Raw genomic sequence first — 19062 nt, forward strand, 5'->3', positions numbered from 1 at the left:
CCTGATTTGGAGTTGGAAGCTTGGGTTCCAGCCACTCATTGAGTATGTAGTCTTGGGAAAGTCTCATCACCTCTCTGAGACTGTTGTCTCATCCATGAAATGGAAATGATATTTGTCGGACACACAGTTTTTCATAACATGAAGTCAAATGACATAATAAATGTAAAAGTGCTTTGTGACCAGAGAGTCTTGGAGAAATGTTTTTATTTTGTTATTAATATTTCCTGAAAAGACCCTCAGAGAGTTACAAACCAAAGTTCCACATGAGGTCCGAAGGGGAAGGTAATTACCAACTTGGTAGGGTCAAGAACATCTTCCTGGAGGAGGTGCCATTTGAGCAGGTCTTTGAAGGGTGGAATTTACCAGGTGAAGAGAGGAAGGGAGGTCATTGCTAGGACAGGCACAGGGAAGGACATGGAAACACGAGAGGTTTGAACGTGCCCAGAACATGCAGGAGAGTTCAGCTTGTCTAAGACATGGAGACTCTGAAGGGAATGAATGTAAGAGAAGCCTAAGAAAGTAGGCTGTTGCTAAACATGAAACACGTAAAATTACAGGAAAAGATGTATGGATATTATTTAACACTCACTAGGAAGTCATTGAATATGTTTAAGCAGAGGACCTCTACATGACCAGACCCATAGGAAAGCACTACTATTCTGGCAATGACGTGAAGAATGGGTAGGAAGGGAAAAGGGTAGAGATAGGAAGCTCTGTAAGGAGTTAGTATGTGTCTAAGGTCAGATTTGAATTCAGGTCTTCTTGACTCTAGGCCCATTACTCGATCCACTGTGCTAGCTAGCTGGTTTCATGCTACAACTGAGAAGTTAAGAAGAATGGAGGAAGAAAGCTTGGGAGCTTGTAATGAGGAAGTCAGGCTACCACTGTACCATCTATTATATTAAAATATTTTTTAAAAATTTTAATTACACTAATTATAAATATTTTTAAAGGGATGTTAAAAAAGCCAGGGACAGCAGTAAGTGACTGTGACAATGGAGAGTATTCCAGGCTTGAAATGGAGGACAGAGGATGAGGTAGGAGGATTATTGAGTGGCAACAAAGGCCCAACTGAGATAGGAGGTCTCTTCCACTCTCAAATTCTCTGAGTCCATGATTCTATGAGGCTCTGTACCATTCATTTGTATGAAATCAGCCTGATTTTGTAATTTTTCCAGTGATGCTCAGCATCCCAGAGACACAAACAGAGGAATCAGATGTCAGGTTTATCCTAGAGTAAGGATCCACAGGTTGAGTTTGGGGTTGTAAGGTGGTGGCTATCTGACCATTGAAATAATAGATCATTTGATACAGGCTGGATATTGAGTCTAGAACAGTGGGAGATGGTCTAGGTGAATAGAGGTGGTGAATATCAAAAGACTGGGCATGATGAGGATAAATAGTATGTTTTTAGTGCAATTGAGAGACATTCAGAGACAGAGAGAGACAGAGAGAAAAGGATAAGATGTTGAAACCATCATGGAACAAAGTTTCTGACAGTAGAGGTGATGGGATTTAAAAGGTGACCATGTCTTCTCTCTGTTGCTGAAGTCATTTGGTAGAGAATAAGGTCAATTGAGTTGGAAAGGTTGAAGAATAGCGTGAGGGCTTGCCAGTGGGAACATTAAAGTCCTGAATAATATTAGAAAGGCAACATGTATGATGAAGAGGGAAACCGTGAGCCAGGCGCTGAACTCAATAAGAATGTTTGGAGAATGCCTGGACAGAATGATAAAATGCCCAGGGCAAAAAGGAGGTCATATGGCCTTGAATCAATTTTGTGATTCATTTGTTGAAACTAATAAAATAATTATGATTAATTTAATTGAATTGGAGGTGTACTTAGTGACCTCAGTGGCTTAGGGGCTGGAAGCTTAGAACTGAAAGGATCTCAGCCAATACACATAATTTAGGGCCCACGCTCTTTTTACTCTACCAGAAATGGCTCTTGTAGACTCCCTAACCCGCCTCGCCCCCATACTCACACACTTTGAAAAGGGTTTGATGAAGGGAGGACTGCTATTCTCTTGTATGGTATAGCATGGAATGACCTCTATTTCCAGCCAAACTCGCCACTTCTTGTCTTCTCTGCTTGCTATTTCATCCCCAGTCTATGATTTTGGGAGTTTTTTTGCACAAGCTGACCCCTGTCCTCTACATTTTGAAACCTCATTCTCCTTTCAAGTCTCGACTCAATCACCTCCTCCTCCAAGAACTTATTCTTAATTTCCTCAAGTTATTCTTACTCCTATTCTCTCACCAATTACTTTGTTTTATTTTCTGTATGTTTGGTATTTATCTTACTGTGCCCATGATCTTTCCCCCGAATAAAATATAAATTCCATGAGGGCACTGGTCAGAGTCAGAAAACCTAGGTTTAATTCTACATTCTATGCTTACTATCTGAGTGGCCTTGGGCAAGTCATTTATCTTGCCTGGACTTCAGTTTCCACCTCTGTAAAATGAAGGCATTGGATTAGTTAGCCTCTGAGGTCTCTGGGCTCTAAATATAGATCTCCATGACTAATTCATTTTTGTCTTTTCATTCTCATATATATCACCATGTCTGCCACACAGTAGGTGCAGAGGAAATACTTGTCGAATTAAATTTGATGAACTTGGATTCAGTTACAGGCCCACAGGGTGTCGCAACAAAGAACTGCTGGATGGAGCAGGAGGGAGAAGTAGGGTTGTGCAGGGCATCAGGCGCAAGGAGGCTAAGGTACAGGGTCGTTGAGAGGAAGGTGGCAGGTGCAGCAATGTGAGATGGAATGCCGTGGCTTTAATAGATAATCTGTCCCTGCTGAAACCACAGAGAGAGAGAGACAGAGAGAGAGAGACAGACAGAGAGAGAGAGACAGACAGAGAGAGAGAGACAGAGAGAGAGAGAGAGAGAGACAGAGAGACAAAGAGAGGGAGGGAGAAAGAGAGAGGGAAGGAGGGAGGAAGATAGGGAGAGAGAGAGACATAGAGACAGAGAGACAGAGACAGAGAGACAGAGACAGAGAGACAGAGACAGAGAGAGAAAGAGATGGAGGGAGAGAGAGAGAGGGAAGGAGGGAGGAAGATAGGGAGAGAGACATAGAGACAGAGAGACAGAGACAGAGACAGAGAGACAGAGACAGAGAGAGACAGAAAGAGAAAGAGAGGGAGGGAGAGAGAGAGAGACATAGAGACAGAGAAACACAGATTGAGAGAGAGAAAAAGAGAGAGCGAGAGAAAGAGAGAGAGGGGGAGGGAAAGAGAGAGAGAGAGGGAAGGAGGGGGGAGAATTTTACCTGAACTCACAAACTCATTTAGTTGTCTTTGGAGACAGTCCCATGTTGCCATCATGAACTGGTGGTCGCTGCATAAATGCAGAGATTTGTTTAGGAAAAAGGTTCTTAACCTGGGGTCTGCAAAGCTCTTATTTTTAATGTATTTTTTTAAACCCTATACTTCAGTACAATTGGTTTCCTTTTACTCCTATGTATTTTATTTTATTCATTTAAAAATTTATTCTGAGAAGGGATCCCGTAACACTGCCGAAAGGATTCATGACGCACAAAAAGTTAAGAACTTCTGATTTAGAGTCATTCAAAACTAAATAGTATATTAATAAAACAACCATCTCAATGAGCCAACTGAGATTAATTAATCAATAAGTACTTGTCAATCTGCCTTCTATATGTCAGGCATTGGGCTAGCCCAGGAGTGGGGAACCTGTAGGCTTGAGGCCACATGTGGCCCTCTAGGTCCTCAAGTGCGGCCCTTTGACTGAATCCAAACTTCACAGAATAAATTCCCTTTTTGTTTTGTGAAGTCTGGATTCAGTCAAAGGGCCACACTTGAGGACCTAGAGGGCCACATGTGGCGTGGAGGCCACAGATTGCCCACCCCTGGGCTAGGCCATGGGAATACAAGCACACAGAATTAAATATTCCTTCTTGCAAGAAGCTCACATTCTAATGAAAAAGACAAGTACGTGTAAAAACATATACAGCTTCAATATTAATGGATAAATACAAATATATACAAAAGAGTAAAATACATGGTATTTGGATGGGAAGACACTAGAAGCTGTGAGGATCAGGAAAGATCCCTTCATACAGAAGGTGGTATAGCAAGGAAGAGAAGAATTTTATGAGCCAGAGGGGGTGAGAGTGAATTCCAGGCATGGGGGTTGACTAGTACAGACACACTGAAACTGGAAATGGAATATTGTGTGTCAGGAAGAAACAAGACCTATATGGTTGGACTATAGTATGAGAGAGAGTTCGGGGGGGGGTGCTGGGAAATATTTAACAACCAGCTCTCTGGGGGGAAAATTGTTGCAAGACACATTTTTAAGTTTAACCTGCTTTACTAACATTTTCTTCATCACTTTCTTAAGACTAGACAATGGACAAAATAACTCTAGCCCTAATCTGTAGCATTTGCCAATTTCTAAGGTGTAATTGCTCACACTCATTTTTTTAAAATATATTTTTATTTATTTCATTAAATATTTCCCAATTACATTTTCTAAACATGGGAGATAGAGAGAATGCCCGGAGCTGAGAGATAAAGTATCTTGTTCCCAGAAAAGTCAGGAGGTCAGTGTTTCTGGATCAAAGAGTATATGCTGGGAAGTTAGGTGCAGGAAGAACTAGAAAGGTGAGGGGGCTAGGTTATGAAGGACCTTGAATGCTAAACAGAGTTTTTTGTATTTGCTTCTGGAGGCAACAGGAAGCCACTGGAGTTTTATGGAGTGAGTGGGAAGGGGAAGGCATGACATGATCAGACCTGTAGTTTAAGGAAATCACTTTAGTGACTGAATGGAGGATAGATTAGAGTGGGAGAAACTCAAGGCTGGCCCAACCACCAGCAGGCTATTGCAGTAATCCAGACAGGAGGTGATAAGGTCCTGCATCAGAGTGGTGGCAGTATTAGAGAAGAAAAGGGGGGGTATTTGGGAAATGTTACAAGGGTAGAATTGACAGGCCATGGTAACAGATTAGATATGGGGGTGGTGAGAGATAGTAAAGAATCAAGAATGACTTCCAGGTTGTGAGCCTGAGGGGCTAGGAGGATGTGTTGCCCTCTATAGTAATAAAAACGAGGGGGCATCTAGGTGGCGCAGTAGATAGAGCACTGGCCCTGGAGTCAGGAGCACCTGAGTTCACATCTGGCCTCAGACACATAACTCTGGGCAAGTCACTTAATCCCAATTGCCTAGCCAAATAAATAAATAAAGGTGGGGAGCATATATGGGGAAAGAAAATGAGTTCCGTTTGAGACATATGGAGTGTAACCCATCTATTAGACATCCAGTGTGAGACGTCTGAGTGACAAAGATGAGATTGAAGGTCAGCAGAAAGATTGAGGCAAGATACGTAGACTTGGAAATAGTCAAGAAAGATGGTAATTAAATCCATTGAAGCTGATGAGATCACCGGATGTAGCACAGGGCGAGAAGAGAAGAGGGCCCAGGACAGACTCCAGAGGGACACCGATAGTTAGAGGGTGTTATCTCCAGGAAGATCCAGCAAAGGAGATGGAGAAGGAGCAGTCAGAGAGATGGGAGGAGAATCAGGAGAGAAAAAACCTAGAGAAAAGAGAGTATCATGGAGGAGAGAGTGATCAACAATGTCAAACACTGCACAGAAGTCAGGGACAACGAGAATTGAGAAAGGGCCATTCGTTTTGGCAACTAAAAGATCATTGGTAACTTTAGAGAGAGCAGTTTTGGTAGAATAATAAGATCAGAAGCTGTATTAGAAAGGAAGAGGAAAGGAAATGGAGGCATCTGTTGTCGATGGTCTTTTCAAGGAATTTAGCTACAAAAGGAAGAAGAGATACAGGATATATAATTAGCAGTGACGGAAGGATCGAGTGAGGGTTTTCTTCAGTATAGGGGAGACACAAACACATTTGTAGGCGGTAGGAAATGAGCCGGTAGATACGGAGACTGAAAATAAACAAAAAAGTAGGGATGGTAAAGGGGCCAATCTATTGGAAGAGATAGGACGGAATGGAATCGCTTGGACAAGTAAAAAGGAGTTAACCTTGGTAAGGAGCAAAGCCACTTCATTATGTGAGCAGGGGTATAGGAAGAGAGAGTGACAGAAGGCGCCTGAGTGACAGGAGATGAGGAAGAGGGGAGAAGGAGTTTAAGAGTTTTTCTGTAAAATATGAGGCAAGCTTTTCCGCTAAAGGAGTGGGGGGAGAAGGAGTTATGACAGGTTTGAGGAGGGTTGTAAAGGTTGGGAAGAGCCTCTGTGGACAGTGGGATAGTGAGTTGATAAGTGAGGTATAGCAGAATTGCCTAGCAGCAGTGAGGGCCCAGTTGAGGCTGTCTAACAGAAATTTGTAACTGCCCCGGTCAGATTGGTTGCATGTTTTCTCCACCTTCATGTGCAGGAGGAAAGGTGATGACAGGTGGAAGTAATCCAAGGCTGAGGCTTGGCATGGCATAATCAGTGATATAATAAAGAGGGTAGGGATTCAAGAGTGGAGGACAGTGTAGAGTTGAAGTGGTTCACTAAAGAATCAAGATGGGAAGAAGAGGAGAGAATGGCTAGTACAGAGGAGATGGCCTCGGAGACAACTGAATTGGTCGAAGGATTGGAGGTCACTGTGCAAATGAAGAGTAGGGTTATATAAAGGAAGGAAGAGGGAGAGGCGAAAAGCCGACAGATTATGATTAGATAAGAGAATTTTACAATTCTTGAACAAAGAAGTGATACATTTCTGGGCACTAGCAAGATTAAGGGAAGAACCTGGAAGCAGCAAAGGGGAGCAAGGAGTATTCCAATTCCCTTGCCTCAACCCGTGAGCCAAGGAGAATGAGTGAAGGATGGGAGGCTCTGTAATCAGGGAGAAGCCAGGTGTCAGAAAGAGCCAAGATGGAAGGAGTGGTAGAGGAAAAGATTTAAGATGAAGGGAAATTTGTTTGTGGAACAGATATTCAACAGGACACGGTGGAAGAGCTGAGTGTAGTTAGGATAAAAACTGAGAAATAGCCATTAGATTTCATGATTAAGATATAAACGGTCACTTTGGAGAGTACAGCTTCAGTTGAATAAGATTGGAACTCCAACTGCAGAGAGTTAAGAAGAAGGTGAGATAAAAGGGAGTGGAAGCATGAATCACAGACAGCCTTCTCAAGGAGTTTGGTCCTGAAGAGCAGGAAATATATAGAATGACAGTGGAAATCAAATGAGGGGTTTTTTTTTTGAGGGTGAGAGAGACACGGATATATTTTTAAGAACAGGGAACCTGCCTGTGGACTTTGGAGATGAAAAATGGCCAATCTGCTAGAGAAAATAGGATGGAATGGGACCATTTGTGAATGTAGAGGTTTGCCTTAGCAAGCAGGGGTGAAGGAGAAGCAAGCATCAGAAGGCATATTAGTGATGGAGATGAGTAGGAAGGAAATGGCCAATAACCTCATTTTTTTTTAGTGAAATATGAAGTAAGATTCTCTGCTGAGAGGGCAGTGTTGGTGGGGGTAAGAAAGGGCCCAAGGAGGTTTGAAGAGGGAAGAAAAAGTTTGGAAAAGTTGCTTGGATGTGTGGCATAGTGAAATCTTTTATGGGGATGTAAAGTGAGGATCCAGTTGAGATTTTGTAACATAAATTTGTAGTGGACCCAGTCAGCATGGTTTGAAAGGTAAGCTTCACAGTTTTTAAGTTTCTTACAGATTTGGTTAAACTTGAATTTATCATTCCTTGCTGTATGTATGTATTTTTAAATGTACTTAATAACAATCTGGCATTTTTTAAAAAAAAATCCAAATGGTAGGAAAGGAAATGGCAAATGCCCAATACAGTTGCATAATAATATGTACTTGTTAAAACTTTTAAGAAGAGTGTAAGTACATTTTGATTTACAAGGAAGAGAATGAATGAGTATGTGGGTGTTTAAGCCATTGACTAAGAGCATAATCAAACCAGTTTTCCATTAAGTTTAATACTTTTCAGCAATGAAAAATGTACTGAATTCCAGAGGAGAAGTAACCGGGAGAATCTATGCATTATAGTTCTTGTCTTGGGCTGCCCATATTATGAGGCACATGGACCTGAGTTCAAATTTGGCCTCAGAAATTTAGAAGCAGTGTAACCATGGGCAAGTCATATAACCTCTGTCTGCCTCAGTTTCCTAATCTGTAAAATGAGGATAATAAGAGCACCTATCTCCCAGGGCTATTGTGATGATAAAACGAAATAATTTTGGTAAAATACTTTACAAACCTTAAAGCACAATATAAGTGTTACCATTGTTGTTGTTGTTGTAACGTCTATTAGCCAGTATCATCTCTGAGTAGGGCTATCCCTCAGTGCAAATTGTAAAGTGACTTTGTTCTGTGGTAGCCCCACCCCTGGCCCCTTTAACCAACTTTTTCCTCTATTAAAATCAACAGTTCTCTCACTCCCCCACTTATCCTCGGTCATCCAAAATTTTCTTTCCGTTGGGAAGAAAATAATCCAACAAACTAACTCAGCCTGACTTAGAGTCAAGGGATCTGAGTTCGAATTCCAGATGTACCAACTATCTGGACCAACGTGACTGAATAACTCAACCTATCTGGACTTCAGTTTCTTCTTCTCTGAAATGAGAAGGGTTGGACCGGGATATCACCAAGGTCTCATGCATCTCTACAGCTATGATCTATATCAGTGCATAGGGGGTTCAGGGAGGATGACAATCCCTGGTGTGGGAGTTTGCCAAGCCATTTTCAGGGCTACTCACCTACCTTTAGCGTCCATGTTTCACCTAGCTCTCACCTGGGGCTCCAAGAGGCTATAGCATTCACAGCAGTCATATCCTGACGAAACCATCTCAACAGATGGGCTAAACCAAGTTGAGGCCTCAGATACGTCAGTGAGTAAGAGAGTTGTCTACCCCAAATATGTGAAGACTTTCCCCATCAAAATGGGTGGATGAGAAGAATTTATTCTAATGGCCGTGAAGGTGGCTGCAGCAGGCACTGTGGAGCACTTAGAGCTTGGTCAGGCATTGAATATGCTAAGATCATCCACTGCTTTAAGGGACATCACCAGTCATCCTGACCTATTTCCTGCCACTGGACTTCAATGACTCTGAAAGAGAGAGTGAGGCTGATGACTTTATGCAGGTCTGCCCCACTTTAATCCAATTCATGCAAAAATCAAAACATCCCCAGCAATGCCATTGGTTCTCTTTTTAAACGGACAAACAAAATCAATGATCATATGAAGAAGTTAATTCCTTCATGTGGTTTCATTTTAACATCCAACATCTGGAGTCCAGGGCAGGGTTTAGTGAAGAAGTATGACTTTCTAAGGGTAGAATTTGAGGTTCTACAGTATGTGGGTGAGGAAAATGTTTGGGTCAGAAGGTGTTATCTGGTAAAGTAAAGATCATAAAGACAACAGATGCGAGGGACTTTGGAAATGTCCTACAACCCTGTCATTTTGCAGATGAAGAAAGTGAGGCTCAGAGAAATTTAGTGTCTCCCCAAGATCAAACACGTAGCAAGAAGCAGAGCCTGTATTTGAACCCTATATTTTGACTCCAAATTCAGATTCTTACCTCTTCTCTCTTAAATGAGCAAACCACTCATATGACATAACTTCCCATGTGAGACAATAGGTTCATAGTAATCGGAATGTTAAGAGAATTATGTTCCCTAAGTGGAAATTGCAACTTTTATATGGCTATTTCTCACCCCCACACCATGTACATGACTTCAATATGTGCTCATGATTCCTGACTTTCATTTCCCCAAAGATGGTCTAATACAAACTAATTTTACTTTGCTTATCTTTTCCCAGCCAGCAGTGGAGATGCACAATTTAAAACATTTCCTTCTTTGTTCTTGCTTTTTTGAAAAAAACTCTGCTCCAAGGAGAGGATCATTTAATATTTGTTGGTTGGCCAATTGATATTTATACATGTCTAGGCTGATTAATTTTGCAGCCTCAAAATACCTATTGTTTGAGCAAGACAAGATCTGGCTCTAGATTTTGCTCTTCTGGTTATATTCAATATGAGTAATTTTTGGAAATCTGTTCTTTCACAAAAAGGTATGCTTATTTACAAATGGTCAAAACTGCCTTGCCTATAAATGCTTGTAACTAGTTTGTACTGTTTATATGACTGTATACTGGCAAATAGGTATAGCTATCACTATATCCATAGTGATTCATTTAGAATACCAATGGTCAAGCAGGGTCCATGTAAATATTCTGATTTTCTACATTGGTAGGTATGCTTTAGAGCTAGGTTGCTATATGTTGCTATGTGCCTTTATTGAAAGAACAGATCAGTGTGATTGCTAGGCTATTTGCTAATGGTCTTTAAAAGCTTATGGAGAATAGAAAAGGTATGGCAGAAATGGAGAAGAATTAATGTCCTAATTTAAAAAAAAAATGAAAATGAATAAAGTCTGGCAGTGATGGTCAATGACCTTGGCTTTAAATCTTAGGATGTATTACTAAAGGGATGGTTAATGAACATCTAGAAAAGGAAGCAGTGATCACAAGAGTACAAAGCATGGTTTTAGTAAGAAATGTCATGGCAGAATAATTTTCTTTTCTTTTTTTGACAAGTTAACTAGGCTGATTGATCAGGAAAATGCTGCAACTGAGCTTTACCTAGGTTTTAGTGAAGTGTTGGAGATAACCTCTCATTTTAGTAGAACATGTGGAAAGGTATGGGATAGATCAGGGCTCAGCAAACTATGGCCCAAGGGCCCAGCCTGCTCCTTATTTTTTACAGCCCAAAGACTAAGAATGGAATCCATATTTGGCTCTCAGGCTGTGGTTTGCTGAACCATTGGACTACATAATTGTGTAGTTATCAGAATTGTATAAAGTTAGACTCAAAGAGCTGACATGGTTAGAGATCCACTTAGAAATGTATTGCATGGAGATGTGCTTGGCCTCGTGTTGTTTGACATGTTTTTTCAATGATTTGTATAAAAGCATAAATAGGATGCTCATGAAGTTAAGCAGAGGATGAGAAGCAATATGTCATAATGGATAAGGATTAGGCCTTGGAGTTTGTAAGACCTAGTTTCAAGTCCTACTTCAGATACATACTGACTCTAGGACACTGGACAAGTAATTGAACTTCTCAGTGCCCCCAAACAACTCTTTAAAACTATATGTTGAAGGGGGAATTCTTGATTGGGTATGAGTAGGGTAGACTCCAAGGTTTTAGAGATACCTTCCAACTCTGAGGTTCTGTGATTGCATCATCTCAGAATCTCTCCTGGGGCTAGCAGAGAACTCTCACCTACCCCTAGGTTCACAGTTTTTTAATATTCACTAGTGTCTAAATTTCCTTTATAAAATGTCCCCTGAGCTCTGGTCACCAACCTACAAAAGCAAAAATATCATAGGATTATAGGATTTAAAACTACAAAGGACCTTAGGGGTGAATCTAGCCCAATGTTCTCATTATTATAGGTGAAAAGATTGAAACCCAGAAAAAGATGTAACTTGTCCAAGATTGACATGGTAGTAGTTTCAGGATTTGAACCCAGGCCCTATGATTATACACCCTATGTTCTTTCCATAGGTTAAAAGCAGTCATAGCATGCTTTTACTCTGACATCAGTTTTTCTGTGACATTTCTAGAAATAGACCAACTTCTCAATGTTCTTTGGACCAAAAGTCCCTGCAACAAAAGAGAACAAACATTCCCAAACAAAAGGAGATGGAGAAACTTGACCATTCAAGACTGGGCCTCTCTCAATCTTTCAGCTTCTGCTGGACTGGATGGAGACCCAAATGACAATACCACAGCTTGGGACCAGGTACCAACTTTGTTTTTCTTATCCCCAGTGACTGTCATTGAGCAGAAATTACATGGGCAGGTCAAAGGGCTGGGAAGGAGAAAGCAAATTTAAAAGGCAATCATTACATTTTCTTCCATGAAAAAACTACACATTTCACAAGGTCACATGACCAATCTTGGAAAGTATAAGAATTGTTTCTTTTCCCTACCTGATTTCGCTCTGCAGATGTACATAAGATTTGAGTTATTAGGAAAAATCATGTACGCTTATACTTTCCTTTGGGCCAAGATGTACACTTGCTGTTATCTGTGCCATAGCATATGGTGGTAGAAAAAATGCTAGATTTGAAGACAGAAAAGCTGAACGTGAATTGCAATTCTTTGTACTATTTTTATGTGACCTTGGGCAAATCACTTCACTTTTATAGGTCTCACTTTCCTCATCTGTAAAATGAGAGGGTAGGACTAGAAGATGTCTAACATCCCCTCCAACTCTAAAAATGTATGATTTAAGTCAGAAATTTTAATGGACCCCAAAGCAATGTGAAACATTTCTCCTTTAAATCTGATTTTTTAATGATTTGGTTCTAGTCTGAGAGCTCTTAATCTTTTGTGAATTATGGACCCCTTTAGCAGTCTGGTTAAGCCTGCGGACTCCTTTCCAGAATAACATATATTGCCCAAAATCATGATTGAAGAAAATGATGAATTTCAGTTTGACGCTAATGAAAATTAAAATGCAATTTTTCCCCCTCCAATTTCATGGGCCTCTTGAAATTCATCAATGGGTCTAGTGACGTGCTAGAAGGCAATTATTAAAATTTCAGTGTGAGTATTTGTACTTCAGTTATCAATAAATGCTATAAACCAGGGCTTAGTTTATTGTTTTGTTAATGGTCTAGACCAGCCCTGCACAACTTGTAAGCTTCTTCAGTCACAAGTAGGTTAGACTAGAGACAGACTGATGATGGTTGGTTGCCACAGGCCACGTGACACACAGGACAGTGCACAGTGGCTACCCTACATTATTCATGGCCCCTGAAATTCTTTGGCAAGTAACCAGCGTGGGCATAAGTCATGCAGGTCTGGTCTAGACTTAAGAAAGTGATGAAGAAAATGATAACACAGATTAATTTAAAAAATTTTTGTATGTATATTTTTTGAGACCCAGTTGTTAAATATTTATAAGAACACCACATCATGGACCCCCAGGGAAAGAATCCTTGTTCTAGTAAGCAATTATGCTTCAGAGATAATCCTTATGAGAGAATTCAGCTAGCCTTCCTTCATACATTCTGTGAGAGGGAGACTTCTGTTCGGACTTCCACCAAAGTCTTCCTCTGCTGCTTACTCGGTGCATGGAAGTGACCCTGGGTTCTTGAAGGCTGTGCCAGTGGAACTGAAGCTCTGGTAGGTCCTACCAGCTTGGGAAAATCTTCCAGTCAAGGCCTAATGCAGGACTGTGGCCACTGTTGGGAGAGTAGCCTAGTAAGTTTGGAGAAGGTCATCACCACTTTGGCCAAAAGATGATAATTTTTTTTGGCCATAGCAGCTCTAGAATATTGAGAATGATCACCACCAAATCAGTGGAAGAAAGATCCATGAAGTACTGAGGTGAGGCATATGTGAGCTCCGTTGCATAGAAAGAACAATGGGTCCAGCTGATACTTGGGCCAAATGCACTATGAACTTGTGGTCCAATGATGTTAACAGGCCATGAACAGAGTCAGAGGGCATTCATTCTAATGGGCTTTGCCATATGAAGACATAAGACACTTGATGCTCTAGCAAGATTTTCTATGTTCTTGTTTGTAAGACTTTCCTGCATCTACCAAGTGTGAAAAACAATTTGCTTGATGGCTTTCCCATTTGTGTAGAGATCTGTGGTTGCTTCATAAGGTTTAGAGAGTCACTAAGGAATGAGACACTATATATATATATATATATGTATATATACATATACATTAGAGATTTTATGCATGTTGTATTAGAGAATACATATACATGCATGTATACATATATATGTATTTACAAGTATATGTATTTGGCCCAGACCTGTCATTTTATCAGTGTGTAGAGCCCCAAGAATTTCCTTTACTGAGTCCCATTGGCACCTTCTTTACCATTACAGTTTAGAGAGCTGCCTACAGCATTGAGAGATTAAGTAATTTGCCCAGGTTCACGCAACCAGTCTGTATACAAAGGCAAGACTTGAACCTAGAACTATCTTGCTCTGAGGCCAGCTCTGTAGTCAATATGCTATGCTCACTCACACACAAACATATACATACATACAAACATACATATATATATATATATATATATATATATATGTACACATAGTTCCTCTAGGCTTTTTCTGTGCAAACCCATTCATTTTTAAGGAAAAAAAAAACCCTAACTTTTTTGTGTGATACAAACACTGATATTAATTCAATTAAGCAATTTAAGAAAACATTTATTAAGCACCTACTATGTGACAGGGACCGTGCTAAACTCTGGAGAAACAAAAACAAAACAATCCCAACCCTCAGAGAGCTTACATTCTTTCTAGGGGTAGAGGGGGAGTGGGATGTGCCATTAATACAAATGAGTTAATAACATCAGGTAATTTGAGGAGGAGAGTGTTGTGACCACCTGGGATCTATAACAAAGTACATCTATTATCGTAGGCTAATTCCACTTGGAAGGATAAGTCATTAAGCAAGCAAGTCCTTCTAATGACAGGAAGAAACAAATTTTCTAAGCCTAAATCCTGTGAACAGCATGTGCTGAACAACGAATGAATCTCAGAAATCCAGACCTTTCTTTGTGAAATAACCACCCGGTGCTTTGCACCAGGCAGATCCTCGTGCAGATGCTCTGGTTCGATTTTTAAAGTCTAGTGTCCCCATTTCATTAACAATAGACTAGACTGAAATAAAACCTCTTCACTCCTATGTTCTCTGGGTCTAAGCTGAGAACCATCTCTTCCTGCTGTCAGCAGGTCAATATATAAAAACTTCATTGCACAAAGGAAAAAAAAAGTCAAAATCTGCTTAGATTTGCATAGGTGAATCAAGATGAGGAGGTGTCTGATTTGTCATGCCTATAATCAATGCTCTGGCAGACTTGAGGTAGTTAGTGTGACATCTCCACACGGGATGGCATGAACATGCAAACACTTTTGTTCCATACCCAGAGTAACCCTCCGGGTGCCCCTTCTGATCGGCTCTGTGACCAAAGCCTAGAGTTAGGAGGCAAGCCCTGAGCAGCCTGCTGGTTTGAATTAGAATGTAAGGGTTTAAGGCTTACACATAAAGCAGCAAACCTAAGCCTGGCGTATGCGCGTCTTTTGAAGTTTCTCATAAAACTTCACATGGAATAGAGCTTCATGTGGAATCCTTCAAATTCAGTATTCCAAAAGAGGTCTGGTTTCCTCTAGTGCTCAGAAGTAGTCTGATACAATAAACAGACAGCTGGGCTTGGAGTCAGGAAGACCTTGGTCTGAGTCTTGCTTCTGACTCTAATGTGTAACCAGGGGCAAGTCATTTAAGCTCTCTATAAATGGAAATAATAATACAGACGATATCTTCTCACAGAAGGGTTCAGAAGCTCAAATGAGAGAGCATCTACAGGGTGTCCCAAAAGTCAAAGAGCAGTTTTAAGTTATTAAAGTTTGATACTGAATGGAAAATGCAACCAGGACAGTCCAGTAGATAGTTATACAGCTATTTCACCAGTAGGTTGATTACAGTCAGATACAGAAAGTGTTTATGGTGCTAATTTTTAAGCTTTAAACTGCACTCTGACTTGTGAGACACCTTCTATCAGTCCCTTTATGAATATTAAAACACTACGTAATTGTCAGCTATTACTATCCATATGTGTATTCCATCTTCCTATGTATATCACACCTTTTCACACTTTTCATGAATTACTATGGCCAAAAAAGCAACCACCAGTGGTCATCAACTTTCTATTGATGGGAGGCTCTGAACTTAGCTAGGCCAGTTTTCTCATAAAAAGATACATCATCAGGTAGGCATTCTGCTGGTATTGCCTTTGTGAAGCCAGAACTTTCTCCATGCCATGATGAAGCATCCAAGTGGAAAAGTTCCTACTGAATAAAGCAATTACAATAAGATGTATTTGAGTCAAGATAGCAAGAGTCTGGTACACTTCCATGCTGAATAAGTTTGGACAGACACTCAGGTGCCACCAGGACCAGAGGAAAATCACAGAAGGGTAATAAAGGTTATTAAGGGGTGCCAAAAATGAGGATGGGGCTGGTGTATTGGCTTTGATATGGGCAGGAACTAGCCACTGTGGGGTTGGATAGAAAAGAACATGTTAGTGGGAGCAAAAGGGAATAGAAGAGGCAAAGAGGCACATTTGTCCTGGCCATGCATCTCCTTGCCCTAAATAGATGGTTGGGATGAATGACATTGTCAGGGTCCCTGCCTTGAGTGGCTGCTGCTAAGACCTCATGAATGCAGTATACCCCCATTCAGGGAGACAGAGAGGCTGATGCTGTAATAAAAGATTCAATCTATTGACTAAATTGTTGCAATTGAACTGGTTTCCATTTCGGCTCATGCAGAACAATATATCTCAGCATGAGTGAGTAATCCATCAAAGGACATTTTTACTCTTTGTCATTGCCAATTTATTTTATTTTTTTATAGTTCAAAGCATTATGACTTATCCTAGTGACCTCAAATGGCATTCACATCAGTGATGTCAGGAGATATTGAAAACAATAGTGGCCTAAATAACTCAAGTGCAGTAAATAAAAATCAAAGGTCGAAAGACTCAGAATAGAAGTGGTATTCTGATAAGGAAAGTTCTTCTGGAACTCAGCAATACTGTCAGGGTCAACATTTTTGTTTCTTAACTGTACGCTAGGCAAAGATGCATGGCTTCCTACTCCCATTTGCCTTTTCATTCCTTTCCTTACTAGCTAGACATTTTCCATTTGGAGATTTTATCTAAAAAGATTCATCATTGAAAGTTTTCACTCATTTTTATTTTTATCCTGATCTTTATTTTTAGTGTGCATTTATGTTCCATTAGCAACAGATGGTGCGAAAGAGAATTTCATGTAGAGTTCAGTCCAAGTTAGTGCCTTTGTGATTGCAAGATACTTTTCACATATTATTTTTTGCATGATCAAATCACCCTCAAAAGTTTTAGGTAAGAGACTTCACATTTCTAAACAATAGCAAATGTTTCATCTTTATAATACCTTATGATGAGAAATTCATTGATTTACTAGATTTACTTATTTTCTGTAACAACAGAAAGACAACAGCATAAAGAAGCAAAGGCTGGCCATGTAACCAATTAGAAATAAGTTCAAGTCAGTCAGTCTTTTTCTTGTTTTCTCTCTCTCTCTCTTTCTCTCTCTCTCTATGTGTGTGTGTGTTTATGTGCGTGTAACATATGTGTATGTATGTGTACATAAACACATATTTTATATGTATATATATGTATATGTAACAGAGAAGGAACTGACCTGCATTTAGAGAGAGTTTCCTCCTCTGAGAGTCCTCAATATTAATGAAATCATAGAACTAATCTTTATCCAATAGACTAGCATTTTGACAAATAAGCCACCAATGTTAAAACCTTATTTTATTGCAAGTGAAGAACAGAGCTGCAAAGGTCATCATTGCAGGATCCCACCCCAAAGCACAGAAGGAAATAAGATGGAAACCTGAGACCACTGAAGTCAAGCCCAGACCACTAGCTTCTGAGAGCTTTACTTGCTAGTTTACTCCTGTATTCTGCCACACAGTGGAAAATAAATCTCACAAAAGATAGGCCTGTCTGACAATCATAAACCAGCATCGAAGTCAGTGAGAACCTACCTTCAATATCTTCTCTTGGAGGGCAGGGGAAGGGGTGGGGTCAAGATGGCTGAGAAGAGGCAGGGACTCCCAAAATTCCCCTCCAAACAACTTTAAATAATGCCTCAAAAGAAATTCTGGAGTGGCAGAACCCACAAAAGAACAAGGTGAAACAATTTTCCAATCCCAAGGTGACTTAGAAGGTTGGCAGGAAAGGTCTGTTGCATGGCAGTGAAAGTGAAGCACAGCCTACCATAGGCTATGCCAGTGCAGGCTGTGCTTCTGCAAACTAACAGCAGGCCTTGGGGGTGACTGAACCAGCAGTGTTCCAGAGCTCTCAGCTCACATATGGTAAGTGGGTGAAACAACTGATCAGAAGGAGATTACAGGGGTCCCTTTGCTGGCACTTGGGGGCAGGAATCCATTGCATTGCCCATCCTGAGTCACAGTTCCAGGCCAAGGAGGAACACTAGCACTCCAGAGCTTGTGGCTGCAGGGGAGTGGGGACCCTGGTCACATTTCCAGGGCTGTAAAGAGTGCTTATGGTTTCTCACAGACCAGGGCATAGGCCAGGGGAGTAATAAACACATGTTTCCTTAGAGCATACCACCTTGGAAGAACTAAAAACTTACAGCTCCTCAGAATTAGTTCTGAAAACAGTTGCACAAAAAAATCCTGAAGACTGAGGCAGTATGTCCTCCACCCTAGAAGCACAACCCACTTTAGCATAGAGTTAAAAGTCAAGAAATAGGCAGAAACAATGAGCAAACATCAAAAAAAAGAATCTAATCATAAAAAGTTACTATTAACAGGGAAAATCAAAACACAAACTCAGAAGAATGCAACAAAGTCAAAATGGCTGTACAAAAAGCCTCAAATAAAAATATGAATTGGTCACAAGCCCAAAAAGAATTCCTGGAAGAGCTCAAAAAGGATTGTAGAGATAGAGGAAAAATTGGGAAAAGAAATGACAGTGATTAAAGAAAATCATGAAAAAACTAACAACTTGATAAAAGGAGGCATGAAAAAATACTGAAGAAAGTAACTGAAGAAAATACTTAAAAAAACAGAATGGGCCAAATAGTAAAAGAAGCACAGAAGAATGTCTTAAAAAGAAGAATTCACTTAAGAAAAGAACTTAAAAAGTAAAATTGGTGAAATGGAAAAGGAGGTACAAAAGATAACTGAAGAAAATAATTCCTTAAAAATTAGGATTGGGCAGGTGGAAGATAATGACTCCATGAGACATTAAGAAAAAATAAAATCTAAAGAATGAAAAAAATAGAAGAAAATGTGAAATATTTCATTGGAGAAACAACTGACCTGGAAAATATATTAAGGACAGATAATTTAAGAATTTTAGGAGTACCTGAAAGCCATGATAAAAAAGAGCCTAGACATCATCTTTCAAGAAATTATCAAGGAAAACTGCCCTGATATTTTAGAACTAGAAGGTAAAATAAAAATGGAAATAATCCACCAATCA

At 40.2% G+C, this 19062-nt stretch overlaps 1 protein-coding gene across 2 annotated transcripts in view; it reads left to right on the plus strand.

Annotated features, from left to right (window-relative positions):
• The window catches only part of SLC39A12 (solute carrier family 39 member 12), a 102392-nt gene that overhangs the window by 18949 nt on the left and 64381 nt on the right, over nt 1-19062 (plus strand). For both annotated transcript variants that reach the window (XM_027847960.1, XM_027847961.1), the window contains exon 4: nt 11586-11764. In XM_027847960.1, coding sequence (XP_027703761.1) covers nt 11586-11764 — 179 coding nt within the window. The remainder of the gene's footprint in view (nt 1-11585; nt 11765-19062) is intronic.

The sequence above is a fragment of the Vombatus ursinus genome, unplaced genomic scaffold (assembly GCF_900497805.2).
Source record: "Vombatus ursinus unplaced genomic scaffold, bare-nosed wombat genome assembly UNPS02005459.1, whole genome shotgun sequence".
Taxonomy (NCBI): Eukaryota; Metazoa; Chordata; class Mammalia; order Diprotodontia; family Vombatidae; genus Vombatus; species Vombatus ursinus.